This window comes from Arachis hypogaea, chromosome 3, assembly GCF_003086295.3.
Source record: "Arachis hypogaea cultivar Tifrunner chromosome 3, arahy.Tifrunner.gnm2.J5K5, whole genome shotgun sequence".
In the NCBI taxonomy this organism is placed as follows: Eukaryota; Viridiplantae; Streptophyta; class Magnoliopsida; order Fabales; family Fabaceae; genus Arachis; species Arachis hypogaea.
In genome coordinates, this window is record NC_092038.1 from 17351407 (window position 1) to 17370742 (window position 19336).

Genomic DNA, 19336 nt, shown 5'->3' on the forward strand with positions numbered 1-19336 from the left:
CCACCACCTACCTAACCTCCTCAACACTAGACAAACATAGATAAAGCAAGCAAATAATACACAGGTAAATATTCATATATAGCAAGTAATTCAAGAAGCAAGTATGCATATTATACAATTAGGCAAACTCAAGTAAGCAAAGCAAACAAGCATATAGAAGATGCACATGATGAATGTCTGTCCTATTGGCTGTGATATCACATTTTCGGTTCAACTGCCAACCCGACACATCTCCATGGAGATGTCGCCCTTCGGATTCATGGTGTGGGAATCCCCGAGATATAGTGTTCGGATCACTATCCAGGATTTTGCGCCTGTACGCTCTGATGATCTGAAGGGATGTGAGCGGGATCTATTGCCACCGACCTCACATATAAGTGCAAGCGGGACGAACCACCGCCCTTACGCTGCCGCCGCCGCCGCTACCTCGACAGGCGGGATCCAACCTCGGTCCCTGCCGGGCGCATAGCATCTCATAATCTCAATGAAAAAGTGGTACAGTGGTTTTCAAAACATTTTTAGTACAAGAAAGATCCATCACTTCATTTAGAGTCCTTGACTCTTTTCAACCATTGTTCTTTCACATTTCAGTTCCTTGCTTTCTCATCTCATTCATCAACCATTCATCACACACCATCAAACCTTCCCCCGTACAACAGAAACCTAGTACTCCGTTTGCTAACCTTTTCCAAATAACAGTGTCTAAAGCCCTTAAACTATTTTGCAGGTTTGGACACCCAAAAATATGCCCAAAAGTCTTAAAATGGTGTTGTAGAAGCTTACAACCTTGTTGGGAATGTGAAATAGTTGAAAACAAAGTTTAAAATGATGAAACAGGTAGTGTGCGTCCGCACAGGGGTGTGCGTGCGCACACGGAAAGATTTTGAAAGTGTGCGTACGCACAGGTACTAAAATTTACAAGCTTGTTCACTCGCACAAGCTGTGCAAGTGCCCCCAACAGACGACCCTTCCCGACTTGTGCGTGTGCACAAGTCTGTGCGTCCGTACAGGTCGTAATGCTTCTTTGATGTGCGCGTGCACAACCTGTGCCAGCACTGCTACCAAAGCCTTTTCCCCTGCCTGTGCGTACGCACAAGTTTGTGCATCAGCACAAAATAGAATTTTTGCAGGGTTGTGCGTGCGCACCAGGCTGTGCGTGCGCACCAGGCTGTGCGTCCGCACATATCAGAAAATCCTGAAATTCTGCAACTTTGCAAAATTTTAGATTTTTAACACCAACTTTGAATGATCATAACTTCCTCTACAAAATTCCAAATTTCACAAACTTTATATCGATTTAAAGGATTTTCAAAGATCTTTAACTCTAGATGAGTTTCATCAGAATTTGAAAATCGAGACAAAAGTTATGATCGGACAAAGTTCACCAAAAATCTATTTTTACCAAAGGCCTCAAGACTCCTTTTTTTCCAAAACTCACAATTCAAAACCAAACCAACCCCAACCCAAACATTACCAAAACAACATAAAAGCCCATACCCTTCCTTTTTCAACTCACCCATCCATAATCCCAATCACACTACTCAATACCATCAAATTCCTTACGCATCAACATTCAAAACCATCATAGATAGTCTTTAACCAACATCAAACATCAACAACTACTTCAAATCCGCATCACTTAACCTCAACATTATCAACCATTATCCACACTCAACATACACACTCACCAACATCAACCAATGTCACAATTTATAATTAGCACCAACAACATCAATATTCCTCATCAACCTTTATAATCATTAAATACCAACAACATCATTATTCATCATCAATCCTTAAATACCAACAACCTCATCAATAACACTAATAATCAATACTCATCAACACCACAATTCCCAATAATCATCCTCAACCACAATAATCTAATGCAACCCACAATTATCATCAATTCACATGTAAATATTTATACACCAACAACATTCAATCCTATCTTAGGGTCAACTAGCCTAAGTGTCCATAAACATTACAGATTACATAAAGGAAACCAAAATCATACCTTGGCCGATTCCCAAAATGATCCAAACATCAACACAAAGCTACCAAGCTTTGCTCTAAATCCTTAATCAACTCCAACAAACACCAAAACTCAATCTAACATCACATATACAAACCAACATCAAAACCTAAGATACCCAAAACAACTAAATACAAGAGTTTAGTGAAACCTTATCTTACCCAATATGATTAGGAGTAAAATCTAAGATTTACCCGCTACTAGAGCTCATCTAAACAAGCAAAATCACAAAATCTACTCATAAACTATACATGAAATCGTGCAGAATATAGGGCTGAAAACTGGGACATGAAGAGAGAGATCTTACCAGATTTCTTTAGATAGAAAGGAAGAACTTGTCAAGGGCTTCGCGTGGCTGCAAACGGCTCGTTAATCGGAGCTCCGGATCAAAAGTTATGGCTCCCGAAAGGTGGAGGTGAATAGTAACAACTCCCCTCTTCTCCTCTCATCTCAAAACCGCGCCTCTCGTCCCTCTTAGGACTGGAAAATGAGCTCAAAGCTCATTAAATGAGCTTATATATATTGGGTCTTGGACTTGGTTTGGGCCCAGTCCAATCCGTTGGCATTTTTGGTCCGTTTGGTCCACTTTGGGCCAAAACCTTTAAGATTAGTGTCCAGTTTTCGATTCTAAATTATTTTTATCCTTTCAAAACAATAAATCACTTTTCAAAATATTATTTTCCAAAATACGCAGTACTGGATAGACCAGAGCCGGTACTGCCGGCTTAAGCGCCAGTACGCATTTTTACAAAAACTTTTCGAAAGAGATACATTTTCCAACTCAGAAAAATTCATTGAAATCAAATTTCACATTTATATTTTCAAATTAAAACTTCTAAATTTTGAATCTATTTCGGGCACTAAAATTACTTTATTAAAACGGTTTTATGTGAAAACGCGGGTTCTTACAAAAAACCTTGTCAAGAAAAACCCAATGGGAAAAAACCTGACCAAGGAAAAAAGAGTACAGTCTCCCCCTCTTCTCGACATCATTTAATGTCTCGAAATCAGTGCATCCCAATCTCATGTACCAATCTTTCAAAAGAGGATTTTGGGAGTGACTTTGTGAACAAATTTGCCAGATTGTCACTTGAGCGAATCTATTGGACATCAATTGTCCCTTGATTTTGAAGATCATGAGTGAAAAAGAATTTAAGAAAAATATGCTTTGTTCTATTACCTTTGATGTATCTGCCTTTGAGTTGAGCAATACATGTTATATTATCTTCAAACAGGACAGTTAGAGCTATCTTATGATCAATCAGTCCACATGATGACATAATATATTGGATCAAACTCCTGAGCCAAAAACACTCGCGACTTGCTTCATGTATCGATAGTATTTTAGCATGATTAGAGGATGTTGCTGCTATCATCTATTTCGTAGACCTCCATGATATAATTGTACCATCATATATGAACATGTATTCTATTTGAGATCTCCCTTTGTGTGGATCAGACAAATATCCAGCATCTGTATAGCCAACTAGTTGTGACTTGGATCCATATGGATAAAACAATCCCATATCAACCATTCCATGAAGATATCGAAAGATTTGTTTGATTCCACTCCAATGTCTTTTGGTTGGAGAGGAACTATATCTTGTTAGTAAATTCACAGCAAATGACATATCAGGTCGTGTATTATTAGCAATATATATTAGTGCTCCAATGACACTAAGATATGGTACTTCAGGACCAAGGATATCTTCATTCTCTTTTTTAGGACGGAATTGATCCTTTTCCACATCCAAAGATCTTACGATCATTGGGGTACTCAAGGGATGCGACTTATCCATATAAAATCTTTTCAAGATCTTTTCTGTGAATGTCGTTTGATGAATAAAGATCCCATTTTTCGTATGCTCGATCTGTAGGCCGAGGCAAAATTTAGTCTTTCCAAGATCTTTCATATCAAACTCTTCTTTTAGAGTTTTTATAATTATTAGAATCTCTTCAGGAGTTTCAATGATATTTAAATCATCAATGTATAAAGCAATTATAATGAATCCAGATGCAGATTTCTTTATGAAAACACACGGACAGATATCATCATTCTTGAATCTATTTTTGGCCAGATAATCAGTAAGACGATTATACCCCATTTGTCCAGATTGCTTTAGACCGTATAAAGATATTTGCAATTTGACTGAGTATAACCCTTGCGAATATTCATTGGATGGTTTAGATATCTTTAGTCCTTTAGGGACTTTCATATAGATATCACGATCTAATGAGCCGTATAAGTAGGCTGTTACCACATCCATTAAATGCATATGCAGTTTATGATATGCAGATAAACTAACTAAATAACACAATGTTATAGCATCTACTACAGGAAAATACGTTTCTTGATAATCTATATCGGGCCTTTGTGAAAAACCTTGTGCCACAAGTCGGGCTTTGTAGCGCACAACTTTATTTTTCTCATTTCGTTTTCTCACAAATACCCACATGTATTCAACAGGTTTTACATCTTCTGGTGTACGGACTACAGGTCCAAAGACTTCACGTTTTGCAAGTGAGTCTAATTCAGCCTTCATGGCTTCTTCCCATTTTGGCCAATCATTTCTTTGTCGATATTCTTCGACTGATCTTGGCTCAAGATCCTTACTTTCATGCATGATATTTAATGCCACATTATATGCAAATATTTCATTAACAATTGTCTTATTCCGGTCCCATTTCTCTCCTGTAAAGACATAATTTATCGAGATCTTGTCATTTTCGCAATATTCAGGTACTTGAACGTCTTCTGGCATTAAAACTATATCAGAATTTTGGACAACTGCAGGTTTCTTTACTATGTATTTTTCAACAGGGATAGTATTTACCTCTTTTTCCTTTTGAGAATTTTTGTCTTTGGAACCGACAGGCCTGCCACACTTCTGGCGTGAATTTGTTTCAATGGCTATTTGTCCTACTGGGACATCAATTCAAATTGGGGCATTTTCCGCTCGTATATACGATTTAATTATCCTCTTTTTGTCGAAAAATGCATTAGGCAATTCATTTGCTATTCTTTGCAAATGTATAATCTTTTGAACTTCTAGTTCACATTGCCCTGATCGAGGATCTAAATGCATCAATGATGATGCATTCCAATTTAGTTTCTTTTCAGGAAACTTATTCTCTCCCCTAATGTTGGAAATTTTGATTCATCAAAATGACAATCTACACACCAGGCTTTAAATACATCTCCAGTTTGTATCTCAAGATACCTCACTATAGAGGGAGAATTATATCCAACATATATCCCCAATTTTCTTTGGGGTCCCATTTTGGTGCGATTAGGTGGTACAATGAGAACATATATCGCACACCCAAATATTCTTAAATGGGAAACATTTGGCTGCTGGCCAAAAGCTAATTGCATAGGAGAGAACTGATGGTAAATCGTTGGACTCAAACGAATAAGTGTTGCAGCATGTAAAATAGCATGCCCCCAAACCGAGGTTGGGAGATTTGTTCTCATAAGTAAGGGTCTAGCATTTAATTGGAGGCGTTTAATAAGTGATTTTGCTAACCCATTTTGTGTGTGAACATAAGCTATTGGATGTTCAACACTTATTCCATTAGCCATACAATAAGCATCAAAAGTTTAGGAAGTAAATTCACCAGCATTATCAAGACGAATTACTTTGATTGGATTTTCTGGAAATTATGCTTTTAATCAAATAATTTGAGTCAGTAATCTCGCAAACGCCAGATTGCGAGAAGATAATAAGCACACGTGTGACCATCTCGAAGATGCGTCTATTAGGACCATAAAATATCTAAAAGATCCACATGGTGAATGAATAGGTCCACATATATCACCTTGAATTCTTTCTAGGAATTCAGGGGACTCAAATTCAATCTTTACTGGTGATGGCCTTAAAATTAACTTCCCTTGAGAACATGCAGCACAACAAAATTCACTAGTTTTAAGAATCTTCTAGTTCTTTAGTGAATGTCCATGGGATTTTTTAATCATTCTCCTCATCATGGTTGTTCCCGGATGACTCAATCTATCATGCCAAGTTATGAATTCATTTGGGTTAGTAAACTTCTGGTTTACATTGGCATGTGATTCAATTGCACTAATCTTGGTATAATACAACCCAGATGAAATTGAAGATAATTTTTCTAATATAACTTTCTTATTTGAATAATGAGTTGTGATACATAAATACTCATGATTTCCTTCATTCATTATCTCAACATGATATCCATTTCGGTGAATATCTTTGAAACTCAACAAGTTTCTCAGGGACTTGGTAGATAATAGTGCATTATTTATTATAAATTTTGTTCCTCTAGAAAACAAAATTATAGCTCTTCCGGAGCCTTCTATCACATTGCCTGAGCCAATAATAGTATTAACATATTCCTCTTTTGGCACAAGATGGGTAAAATATATATTACTTTTGAGAATGGTGTGTGAACTTGCACTATCCGCAAGGCATACATCTTCATTATATATCCTTGCCATTTTCTTTAAAGACAAATAATAATAATAAAATGAGTAGTATGCACAGTTAAATTGAATACTTGATAAGGATTATTTTTCTAAAAAACATGTATATAAAAATAATGTCATATACTAAAATTTTATGTTAAAACTTCGACACATTTAATGATTTCAAAATATATAAACATTAATATTTCATTATTTATATAAATCACATTTGAAACTTAAATACATAGAAAATAAAACTTAACAATAAGTTCTTTACATTATTTATTTACATGGATACTTAACAATTTTACATATTAAACTATTCCATCATTAATCAAATGACCAATATTTCCTTCAGGGTTCTCAAAGAAATCAAATACATCATAATAAGTGGTGAAATTTTCAGCATCATTTGAAACAAAATTTTTTTCCTTTCCTTTGTCATCCTTTTTCAAAGATGCTTGGTAAAGATCGACTAGGTGCCTTGGGGTATGACAGGTACATGACCAATGACCCTTTCCACCACAACGAAAACACTTATCCTCTGTTGATTTATTTTGCCCAATATTTCTTTCTTTATCCCACTTCTGGTGAGATCCTCTCTTTTGTATATAATTCCTTTTCCTTCCATAATTTTTTCAAAGCCTTGCCATTTACCTCTTTTGGGGTAATTTGCCGCATTTACTTCAGAAAATAGGGCGGCGCCAGCTGTGCGCACTTCATGATTTTTTAAAAGCAATTCATTATTGCGTTCAGCAAGAAGAAGGCAAGAAATTAACTTAAAATATTTTTTAAATCCTTTTTCTCGATACTGCTGTTGCAGGAGCACATTCGAGGCATGGAAGGTCAAGAAAGTTTTCTCCAATATATCATGATCAGTTATCTTTTCCCCATATAATTTTATTTGTGAGGTGATTCGAAACATTGCAGAATTATATTCATTTATGGATTTAAAATCCTGTAGATGCAAATGCGTCCATTCATATCGGGCTTGAGGAAGTATCACCGTTTTTTTATGATTATACCTTTCTTCAAGGTCTTTCCAAAGATCCGCAAGATCTTTTAATATGAGATATTCATTTTTCAATCCTTCGTCAAGATGACAACGAAGAAAAATCATGGCTTTGGCTTTATCCTTTTGGGATGCATTATTTTCAGCCTTAATGGTATCTCCAAGATCCATTGAATCAAGATGGATTTCAGCATCTAGTATCCATGATAAATAATTGTTCCCCGATATATCAAGAGCATTGAATTCAAGATGAGAGAGTTTCGACATAATAAAAATTTGTTACCTTAGTCTTCCTAAAAGTTTGACCAGAGTCTCGTGTTGATAACATGTTGTAAAATAAATAAGGAAGATGTACTAAATATAAAATAAAGATGTGTAAATAGAAGACTCTAATATTATAACTAACTCAATAAGAATGATTCATATATATATATGTAATAACGTAAATAGAGAGAGATATTAATAGTGTAGAAAGAAGGAAGAGAATGTTTATTATTGTGTGGAAGTATAAAGAGAGGAAGAATTGTTATTGATTTTGTGTGTACGTATTATCACAAATTCATGCCCTATTTATACTTGTCCAAGATTTTCCTTTTCAAACTTCATTAATATAAAGTCTATCCTAGAGAAACAAAGCACCGCTCATAGTTAATATTACATAGCCCAGAGTTAACTTGATTGGAGAGATGGACATTCATACTTATTATAACAACCTTGTTTTAGTCATGATCATTTTTTAGTTTTATTTTTGTATCAAACTAATTATTATTTTTAAATTTTGATAATTTATCAATTAGTTTATATTTATTATATTCTTTAAATATTTATTGAAAACATAATCATATAAAAGATATATTGTAATCAATAAAAAGAAGGTCTTGTGTTAATTCCACTTATTTCATCTGCAAAATTCACTTTACTTGCTATTTCTGTTGCTGCTTCTTCTTCTTTATCATCACTGCTTTCTTCACAAGAAAACTTTGCCTTCTTGTTCCTCCTCTTATCCTTCTTCAGATATATTTTGTAGCCAATCCATGATGACTTTATCTGTTTCAAAAACCACGTTATGAAATACCATATAATGTTTTAATGAAATATATACCAAAATAATTATTCAGATAAGATAATGTGGCATACAAAAGTATTAAAAAAAACAAAGAAAAGATTTGATTATTATTTAGATAAGGTAATCTGTTGTTGATCCTGCTGCTGTAATTGTATGATTTCAGATGGTAGCAACTGAGTTACCTTTTTCATCTCTTTGTTCTTTCCCCATAGAACCATGTATAGTCCACACACTATCGGATAGATGATCTTTTCAACTTTTAACTAATTTAGGTAAGGGAAACATTATAATTAAAAATTATGCTAGTGTGAGCATTTCCAGAAATGCAGTTGTCACTACAGCACATATTGAAAGAATATACAGATTGTTTTTCTTTTACATATCTCTCTGTCACTTCCTGGTAGTGAGCCAATGCCTGAAAATCATTAAGATACAAAACACTGTAAGGATCTCGAGATAAACCATAAGCCACGATTGAGTAAAGCAAATAGTAAGCTTTCTATATTCTGCTTCAAATTGGCGTAGCTCATTCCTCTTTCTTAAAATCTGAGCCTCGCTGTGCTTAAGTTTCTGGGTGGTATCTTCATATGATTTTTCACATACTACCTCAATTGTATAGCTAGCAGTCTTAAAAAAGTTATCACCTAAATGAAAACAAGTTGAATTAGTGTTAATATATTTTTGTGTAACAAAAATAACCCTAGAAAGCAAAGAATGATAAAGCAAAAATAAATTATTCAGACCATAAATAGCAAATATATGAGTGCCAGGCTTTAGTTCCGAGACTTCACAAGGTTGAAGACCTTCCAACCTTTTAAAGAAAGCCCTTTCAGGATCCTTGGCCATCGCTAACTGTACCATAGCACTAAAAGTAACCGTCACTTTCAAAAGATCACTTAAAACACAGGAAAAAGGAACGCAATGAAACCTAACTTCATACCACATTCATGGTTGAATCCATTTTGTGCACTTGAAAATGTAAGAAATACATTCCGATAGATGTCACCTTGCCAGTTTTCTCACTATCTTCCTATACAGAAAAAAAAAATGTATGCACTATTTACTAAATATACATTCAATTGTAATTGCACATGCACTGCTTCTATGACTAATTGCAGTATATGTAATGTACAAATCAACTATGAAAACCTTAGTACCATGCTTATCGTAATTTCAATTTAGAATCACTTAGTTTGGTAAAACCAGTCTAACAAGAAAGGGAGACTAAATGTAGAAGCATTAAAACAACAAAGTTTACCTGCAGTGCTAAACCATAGCCACCATTTGCATCTTGTTCAAAGTAAAGTAACTAAAAAATCAACCTCAAGCATTAAAATCCACATCAACCAATACCAAAAACCGCACCAGATGGACTAACAAAGTTAGAGGGTACTATAAACAAAGGTACAATGGTACCTTGAATTTGCTTTGTGCAGTTGAAGTAACTATTATTACAATCCCTGACTCAGCTTGCTCCTCATTTATTGTCACACCAAAAAAGTGAGCACATTGCTTCTCTACCTGCAACTTGCGACATAATTAGAACAAATACAATACCAAGGGACTAATAAGGTGGAAGCGATCTGACTGTAACTGTCCCATTCAGAGCTTCCTCAAGAACATTAGCTGAAATGGTTGTCTTGATAGGGACATCCAGCTTGCTATAATCAAATAGAATAAGAAGCAAAGTGAAGTTAAGTAATTTTCAAAATCAAGCAGCAGCCTTGTACCAAATCACACCTGAATAAAGCTAAAAATATTGTCTTGACTGTCCCTAGATTAGACAAGTCAATTTCCATGTCCATGCTATCAACATCAAGTGCCTGACATATTTTTGGAAAAATAGCTTAGATAATAAAAGATATATAGTGCATAAAAGCAAAACAATTTCACTTCCAACAAGAAGTATATGCCGCTGAAATGTACATTTTTAAGAATTAACATGCAAATAAAAATTATGAATTTATGATCCATAAACAGAATTAACATGAAATTAATGGCAAAGATAATAATCTACTACCCAAAGGATGCAAGTCAGGAAAACAAAAGCAGAACATATGCACATTAACTTTATATGAAAACAAATGGCTTGGACTTCATATTATCCTACATGCATGACACGTATAACTGTAGTCAAATAAATCAAGTATAGATATGTAGTACACGTTGCAGGCAAGCAGCTTTTACATTAAATATAGAAGTACATAAATACTAGTATTAGTATTAGAATAGTTACAAAGTAAGAGATTTGAGACTATTTAGTGTCCATCATATAGAGTCCTTCTTTAATCTTCTGTTCCTGAAATATTACATTAAAAAATTAGGAGGCAAGAACTAAAAACAATAGGGTGGCTTTCTATCCCATAAATATTTGGAAAGAAAGGTATGTTAAATATTTTTATGCCACAGAGGCCTTCAGAGAGAAATCAGTGTCATAGAAGCCTGATAGAGGAAGGGTTATGCGTTCAGTGTTGGAATTTATATCAGACTGTTGAGCAATGAATATCATAAACGAATCGACGATTTGTTGGAGCTGCAGAACACAAAAGATTAGATTAATGGAGTATTATTTAACAATACAGATATCAAATTGAAAGACAGAAAGCAAGAAGATTATAGAGAGTATAAGTTAAAAAATGAAGTGGATCTAGGAGGGATAAGGAGAAAAAGTGAAGATGAAATTAATGTTTATTATTTATATGAATGTAGATGCAAAGACAGGAATTAAATATGAAGTTAGATGCAGCGTTGCACGCATATACAAGTTAATATAAAGTTAGATGTGGCGGTAGTCCGCACACATATGCAAATTCAGAAGCTTTATAAAGGAAATACGAAAATGAAGAAGTGAAAACTCTTTATTGAATTAATTTTGGAGAAAGAAAAGATGAGAGGAAAAGACTTACAAAGGATTCTCAGAGCTTCTCTCTCTTATTTCTCTCTCTATACTCGTGTGTCTAAAAAATTCTACCTCAGAATGTTGCTAAGGTTTTCTTTTATAGACCTAGATTCTACTATTTCTGCAGTACAGGTTATGTCAATCGGTACTATTTCTATAATACAAGTTGATACAATTTTGGTTTTTTGGAATTACATAATTATATTTCAAATGCTTATCTAATCTTCTCCTAAATTGATCTCGAAGCAATCATCTTCGTTTTGATTATAATCACTTGAGAATTCTGCTGAAGAACTAGGGTCTTCTTTGTCTTCTTTATCTTCTTCGATCATCTGCATGATTTACTGGAGGTGTTTTGCTAGTGTTTCTTTTGATTGGGCTCCTGCTAGAGCTACAGCAATTTGGGCTTTTTGATTGAGAAATATTGACTTTTCATGATCAAATGGCTTAACGTACTTAGGGTGTTCGTTGAACCATTTTCTGACTATATCTGGGTGAGCCATGATTGCATCGAATTGAGACCACCATTTAACATAGGCATTTCTTTGAAGTATCGGTGGTGCCTTCGGGTGTTCATGAAGAGAATTGAAGATTGATGGTTTAGAAGTTATAGTAAACTCTCGTTGAAAGTATAGTTACTAAACCAAGCAATCAACCTTTCTTACAAACGTTTGGTTGTCACAAGTAACAAACCCTTTTAAAATTGATAACCGAGTATTCAAACCTCGGGTCGTCTTCTCAAAGAATTGCAGGGAGGTATGTCTTTATTATTGGTTATGGGTTTTTGTAAATTAGGGTTTTGAAAGTGAGGAACAAGTAAATTAAATGACAAATAAAATAAATAATTAACTATAAAATAAACTCTTGGCAAGATATGAAAATTCAGAAGTCCTATCCTAGTTACTCCTATAAGAATGGAAGTTAATCCCACTTAGTTAACCTTTGCGTAAGCAAGGAAAAGTCAAGTGAACTAATTGGATAGATTTCCCAAGTCCTAGCCAAATCCTAAGGAAAGACTAGAGTCAATGGAATTCCAGTTAATTAGCTGACATAACAATCAATCATGAATAGTTGATAACTCAAGAGCTTCCAGTTAATCAATTAAAGCCAATAATATAAAAAGCTAAATATGAAGCTTAGATCTGAAGTACCTCAAATAACATACATTCAAAGCAATAAAATCTAACATGGATAATATTCATAAGCCAATTGGGCAACATAAATCAAATACAAATAAAATCATTAAAGTATCCCAAAGTGGAAGAGAAGTCAAAATAAAGGAATATTGAACCTGATGTGAAGGTGAGATAAATCCCTAATTTCTAAAAATCCTAATCCTAAATCCTAAGAGAGAGGAGAGAGCCTCTTCCTCTAAAAACTACATCTAAAACCTAAAAATTATGAATTATGAGAGCCTCCTCATGAATGGATGCATTCTCCCACTTTATAGCCTCTAATATGTGTTCTCCGGGCCGAAAACTGAGTTAGAAACAGCCCAGAAATCGCTGATTATGAAATCTGGTCCGTACAGGTCGCGGCAAGGTGACGTGGAGGCTTCGTCCGCGCGTCTGCGTGGATTGAAGTTCGCAGATGCGACGCGTCCGCGTGGAGCGCGCGTTCGTGTCGTCTATCTGTATGGCTACTATGGCGAATTATATATCAAATCGAAGCCCCAAATGTTAGCTTTCCAATGCAAGTGAAACCGCATCATTTGGACCTCTGTAGCTCAAGTTATGATCGTTTTAGTGCGAGAGGGTCAGGTTGACAGCTTTGCAGTTCCTTCAACTTCTTGTATTCCTTCCACTTTTGCATGCTTCATTTCCATCCTCTAAGTCATTCCTGCCCTGTAATTCCTGAAATCACTTAACACACATATCAAGGCATCTAATGGTAATAAGAGAGGATTAAATAAAAGGAAATAAAAGCCAAAGAAGCATGTTTTCAATCATAGCACAAAATCGGGAAGGAGAATGTAAAACCATGCAAATAGTATGAATAAGTGGGTAAAAAGTTGATAAAAACCACTCAGTTGAGCACAAGATAAACCATAAAATAGTGGTTTATCAGTTCCTGTTTGCCATATCTGTATTGCCATGAGAATACCCAGGCCAGTGCAAATGTAGAAAAAAATTTAAGATCTGCAGGGATGCTTGTTTTCCGTTGGTCAAACTTTTTGGTGAAAATTTTGAACCCCTCATCGGCAGATGGGGGCAGGATCTCTCGTAATGGGCCAAAATAGTCCCTCCATTGGGTAAACCAATTTGAAAAATGATAATTGGTATTTTTCTTGAAGTAAATGAGCCAGGAAAGTCTATTCTGGTTATTTTGTAACTAAAATAGTCTTGTCCAGATGTCCACATATTCCCAATAAGAATATCCTATTGGGTCAAAAGGTTGAGAAAATTTTTTTGTATTATTTGAATTTTTTTCAAATGGGTAGGGGTGAGCACTTTTAATATTTAAATGGTTGAATGGGTTATGTTGGTGGCATCTTTAGGGTCTTTGTAGTGTTTTACCGAGAATGAATCTGAATCCACTAGTATGAATTCATAAAACTGTCTGGTTCTGTTAGTCTAAAATGCAATCCTTGTGGGAAAACTTTAGGGATTACCTTAAAAGGTAATTTTTCCCAGAATTCGGGTTCCATTAAGAGGACAGATGAGAATTTATTTTTTGAAATGTATGTGGATTGTGGTTTTGGTTGGATGTTTGGGGGTTGGGTTTGAATCGATTGGGGTTATTTTGTTTGGGTAATTGCTTTACCTTTTGGGTCATTACAAATAGTCTTTTGGGCTGCTTCTTGTGACAAAAGTTTTGTCAAGTCAATTTCATTATCATCTGAACTGTCACATGTATCAGTCTAGGATTTTTTGTGAAGTTTCGAGAGACCTACATCTTGTAAGACCAACAAGGTTTGGAATGGAAGAGCATAGTCCACCTTTGTTTGCTTGGTTGTTTGGCTACTTAGAGGTTGAGTAAATGATTCAGCTATATTTTTTGTGATCTGAGTAGATGACTCAGTTGGCTCTTGGGTTATTGAGGTAGGTTGTTGGGTGGATGACCCAGTTGGGGTGCTTGACCCTGAGTTTTTTACTTGGCCTCATAGGGCTAGGCGGATGCCTCTGCCTCTTACAGAGGCTAATGTTGCCTTTTTAGGCATGTGGCGGCTTTCCCTACAAGTATTCACGGGTAAGGTAATCAGGGAGAGAGTTTGAGATTCCTTGAATGTATTCAATTTCGAAATAAAAAATGCTTAAAACTGCTTGCCAGCGAGCAAAAAAGTGTTTGGATGCAAGATTTTTTACATCTTTTTGTAAAATGTCTTTGGCAGACTTACAATCCACCCTGACCAGAATTTTTTGATTTAATAAATCAGATTGGAATTTCAAAATACATAAAACAATCGCTAAAACTTCTTTCTGTATAGTCGAATAATTTTGTTGGAAGTATTCTAATGCTTAGATGTAAATGCAATGATGGACTCTTTATTATTAAGTTTTTGTTTTAGGATGCCCCATAAGCTAGATTTAAAGCATTAGTCTCAACAATTTTGAAAGCTTGTGGAATAGGAAGGTAAAGACAAGGGAGTTCTTTGACACTAAGTTTGAGTTGTTTGACAATCGTTGTATGAGTATCTGTCCAAGGAGAGAGTTTTTTCTTTGGACGGTCATAAAGAGGTTTGATACGGGTGCTTAAATTTGGAATAAAATTTGCTATATAATTTATACAGCCAAAGAACCTTTGGAGTTGATTCTTTTCCAAAACGTGATCAGGGAATTTATTCACAAATTGGATAACCATGTCTATGAGTGTAATTGTTCCCTGGTGAATCATGTGACCAAGGAAATGGATTTTAGTTTAGAATAAACTAATCATTGATTTAGAAATTGCTAGACCATTATGCCTGATAGTGTACATAAAAGTTTTCACATGTTTAAAATGATCAAGCAAGGATTGTGAAAAAATGAGCACGTCGTCTATGTAGACGATGGCAAAGTCGGAGAAGGGATTGAAAATATCATTCATCATTTTTTGGAATTCCGACGGTGCATTTTTTAGGCCAAAAGGCATCACATTCCATTCATAATGTCCAAAAGGCATTGTGAATGCCGTTTTGTATCTATCAGCCTTATTAATCTGGATTTGGCAGTACCCATAATTCATGTCAAATTTTGAGAAAATGCTAGCTGAGTTTAGTCTATTAAACAAATCTTTTTTGTTTGGGATAGGATACCTGATGAGTCCATATTTGATGATAGATTTTGACTTGATTTGAGTGAATTTCATCACATAAACCTACACTTAAACACTAAAATAGCATACTTTTGTGTTATTTCTCTAAATTAGACTTAAATATGAAAACATGCATATTGTGCTAAAATTAGTGAATTTAATTTCACTTTTATGCCATTTAATGCCGTGATATATTTTGTGAGTGATTTCAGGTTATTTAGGCATGATTGGCTAGGAAAAAGTGGAAGAAAGCATGTACAAGGGAGAACACATGAAGAAAACAAGGAAAATCACACACAGTCATGTGTGCGTGCGCACGAGCATCTGTGCGTGCGCACAACCCATTGTGCGTACGCACAGGTCCCTGCACATGGTTTTATTAATGAAACACGTGATTCGCGATTTTGGGGGCCTTTGGCCTAGTTTTGGAGGACTCTATGCTGAATGGGAAGTGCTATATCAACGGAAATTAAAGCCATATGAAGGCATTAGGTTTTATTAGGTAGCATGATGACTTAGAACATTTTTTTTTACATTTTTTAGGAGTAGGAGTAGTGTAGATAGTCATTGCTTTCTTAGGATTTACTTCAATTTCCATTGTAGCATTTTATAGCAAACTTTGATCTTGGATTTTGCTTCTTTAATTGTAAGTACTCTTAATTTCTCTTTAATTACATCATCTTTATTTTCATTTCTTCTTGGTTCTTTTGTTCATATTTTCAATTTTGAGTTCTTGAAGTTTTGATTGATGCATTTAATGTTTTATGCTTTTTTATGTTTGTTTGGATATTTATTGTTGATTTTGTGAATAGTTGGTTATAATTTTCCATTTTCCTTTACAATTTCTCATGTTTTGGGTTTATGCACACAAGGTGTTTGTGAAAATGCCAACTCTAGATTTTGAGTAGATTTTTCCACCTTGGCTTGGGATTTGAGTTCCTAGGAGATTAGAGTCATGATGTCCAACATTTTGTGGTAATTCTTGGGTAGTTAGTTGACTCTTGTGTCCATTGAAGCTAGCTTTTTACCAATTAATTTGGTTAGTTAGCTATGACTTTTGAATCAAGGTCAATTATGCTTGCTCAACTTGCTCCTCGATGATAGGGGTTAACTAAGCGAGATTGACTCATCATAATTACCATAGTTTTGGTTATGGAAATGATAGGATTCCTTGGATCTTCATTCCCAAGTCAAGGCTCTTTTTGCATTAATAGCATTTTCATTAAGTTTTGATCTTGTTTCACTTTTACTTGCATCAATTCCAATTCTGATCATTTCTTGGTTCTTTTATCTCTTAGTTCATTTAATCTTTCGTTTCTTGCTTGAAAACCCCCCTTTTTTCCTAACAACCGAAAGTGTGACATCTCAATTGCATCCTAGGAAGAACGACCCGAAGTTTCATTACTCTCGGTTTTGTATGTTTTGTATTTGAAAATCTAAACTTTGATTGATGGTTGATTGTTGGGTTGGGACTATACTTGCAACGCCAATCTTATTTTGAGATAAAATTCCTAACCCGCTTTAGGTCATTCGTCATGTTTTTGGTGCCGTTGCCGGGGATACAATTGGTGTTATATATTAGGTTGTTGTAAATATGTCCATAGTGTAAATAGCTTACTTTTTTGTTATTTGGTTGTTTTTGCTAATATTTAGGTGTTTGTTTTCTTGTTTATTGATGTCTTTTCCTTTTATTTTCTACTTTCTTTATGAGCTATCACCCTTGTTGTTTGGAGCTTGGTTGTGACTATTTTATAGGGTATGATGAATTCAAATTGGGATTGGTTCATGGAATGGGAGAAGCAATGGAGGGAGGAGCAATCTTCCCCATACTACAATGAGGCAAATCCTCCCCCAAATCCTCCCCAATGTGCATACCAAATCCAAAGATATCAAAGATATCCCATACACAACCCCCAACCACAAAACCTTCAAGCACCACACCATCCACCTACATGGAATCAAGATGTCTATACACCTTGCTACCAACCTTATGAACCACCACATTCTTATACCCCACCTCAATACCCTCACCTACATGACACAACTTCTAACCATACAACCTTTTTTCCAACCATTGAACCTTCTTCACCTTAATATGAAGTTCTCCAATCCCTGCCCCAAGAACAACAAGACCTTCAAGCATTCTTACAAGATCAAAAAGGGTTCCAAAAGAAGCAAGGAGAGTTCATTGCTACTATAGCCAAAGCGGTGAACCGCTTGGCCTTACTACACTCAAGCACTCAAGACATCCCCTTGAGGAAGGTGGAGGGTCAACTAAGGAGTGTAGTGAGAAGAAGAATATGGAGCCGCAAGGGAAAGAAGAAGAGCTATGACAAGAATGTGCACAAGAGGAGAAAGGTAGAACTAGTGAACCGAAAAAGGTAAATGGAGAATTGAGGGAGTTTGATCAAGAAGTGGATTGCATCATCAATAATTTTTTGTCCACCTTGTTCAATCCCCTCAATGATCTTGAGGAACCTTCCTCTCTTGAGTTTGAGAGAGATAGGGAAGAGCTTGAAAAGGGTGGTGAGGAAGATGTGACCACCCAAGAAGTGGAGGCATTCATGCAAGATTCCAATAGAGTGATTCAATCCAAGGGCAATTTGAATGGGTGACAATTTCCTCCATGAGCTTCATAGGCCCATACCAATATGCTCTCTTGGAAACGGATCATGAACTTAAGATCCTTCTTGGGGTGTTCAACAAGAAAGAAATGGGTGTTGGTCGCCAAAGGAGTTCAAAGCATAAGTGGTACAAGGTCCAATTGGGAGGATTTAAAAATTCAAGTGGGTGCTCCAAAGGAAATTTGGAAGGTTGTTCATCCAAGTACGAGAAAGAAAGTCAACAAGAAGATGATAGAGAAATCAAAGTGTGGGGTCCGGGCATACAACTCTACAACCAACAATTTTGGATCCTAATTTTTTGTTTGAGGTTGCTTGAGAGTTTAATGTACTTCGTTTGGGATCCCAGAGGATCTTGGAAGAGCAAGCATGGTTGGAAACTCAAGGATGGATGGAAGCACAAGCCTCCTTGATGTGAGCTCCAACCTAAAAGTTCAACTTGAGGACTTAAAACCAAAGTGTATGGTAATATCCCTCTAACTTTATCTCTTTTAGCTTTTTTCTTGAATAATTGGGTATGTGGCTTGGTTAGTTTGGTTGCATTTTGATATTTGTTAGGTAATTTTAGTGGAATAATGTGTTTTTGGAGTTTTGACATGTTTTGGGACTTAAAAACCTATTTTGGATGCCATGGTTGATGCCTTAGAGGCATCATTTTTGTTGCAGGAATAGAGTCCTGTTCGCACGCACCCCTCTTATGTGCGCGCACACTTCCCTTGTTTTCACCATCTGTGCGCACGCACAGACCTGTGCGAGCGCACACTTTTAAACACCTATTCTGTTCAGAGCACTCGCACCAACTGTACATGTGCACCTTACCCTCTTTTTTTTCTGTGCGGTTGCGCACCATTTGTGTGCACGCACTCTTCACCTTCATTTCAAAAAAAAAAGAAAAAAAATCTTTATGCATGCGCATAGCCTTGTGCGCACGCACACCATTTAGCAACCCCTCTGTCGCAACATAGGCGCCCAGTGTGCGTGGGAACATCCCCCCTCTTTTCCCTTCGTATGCACACGCACACCCCATGT

General features: G+C 35.8%; 1 protein-coding gene across 1 annotated transcript; it reads right to left on the minus strand.

Moving 5' to 3' along the window:
• Nucleotides 1–8120: 8120 nt before the first annotated feature.
• Nucleotides 8121–17829, minus strand: LOC112773444 (chaperone protein dnaJ 15-like). The gene is made up of 10 exons (XM_072231293.1): nucleotides 17747–17829; nucleotides 17562–17634; nucleotides 10959–11087; nucleotides 10295–10377; nucleotides 10143–10215; nucleotides 9971–10075; nucleotides 9813–9863; nucleotides 9495–9584; nucleotides 9298–9406; nucleotides 8121–9198 (listed from the first exon to the last, which is right to left on the minus strand). Exons 1-10 carry the CDS (start codon nucleotides 17827–17829, stop codon nucleotides 8945–8947), a joined length of 1050 nt encoding a protein of 349 aa, XP_072087394.1. The 3' UTR covers nucleotides 8121–8944.
• Nucleotides 17830–19336: the final 1507 nt, after the last annotated feature.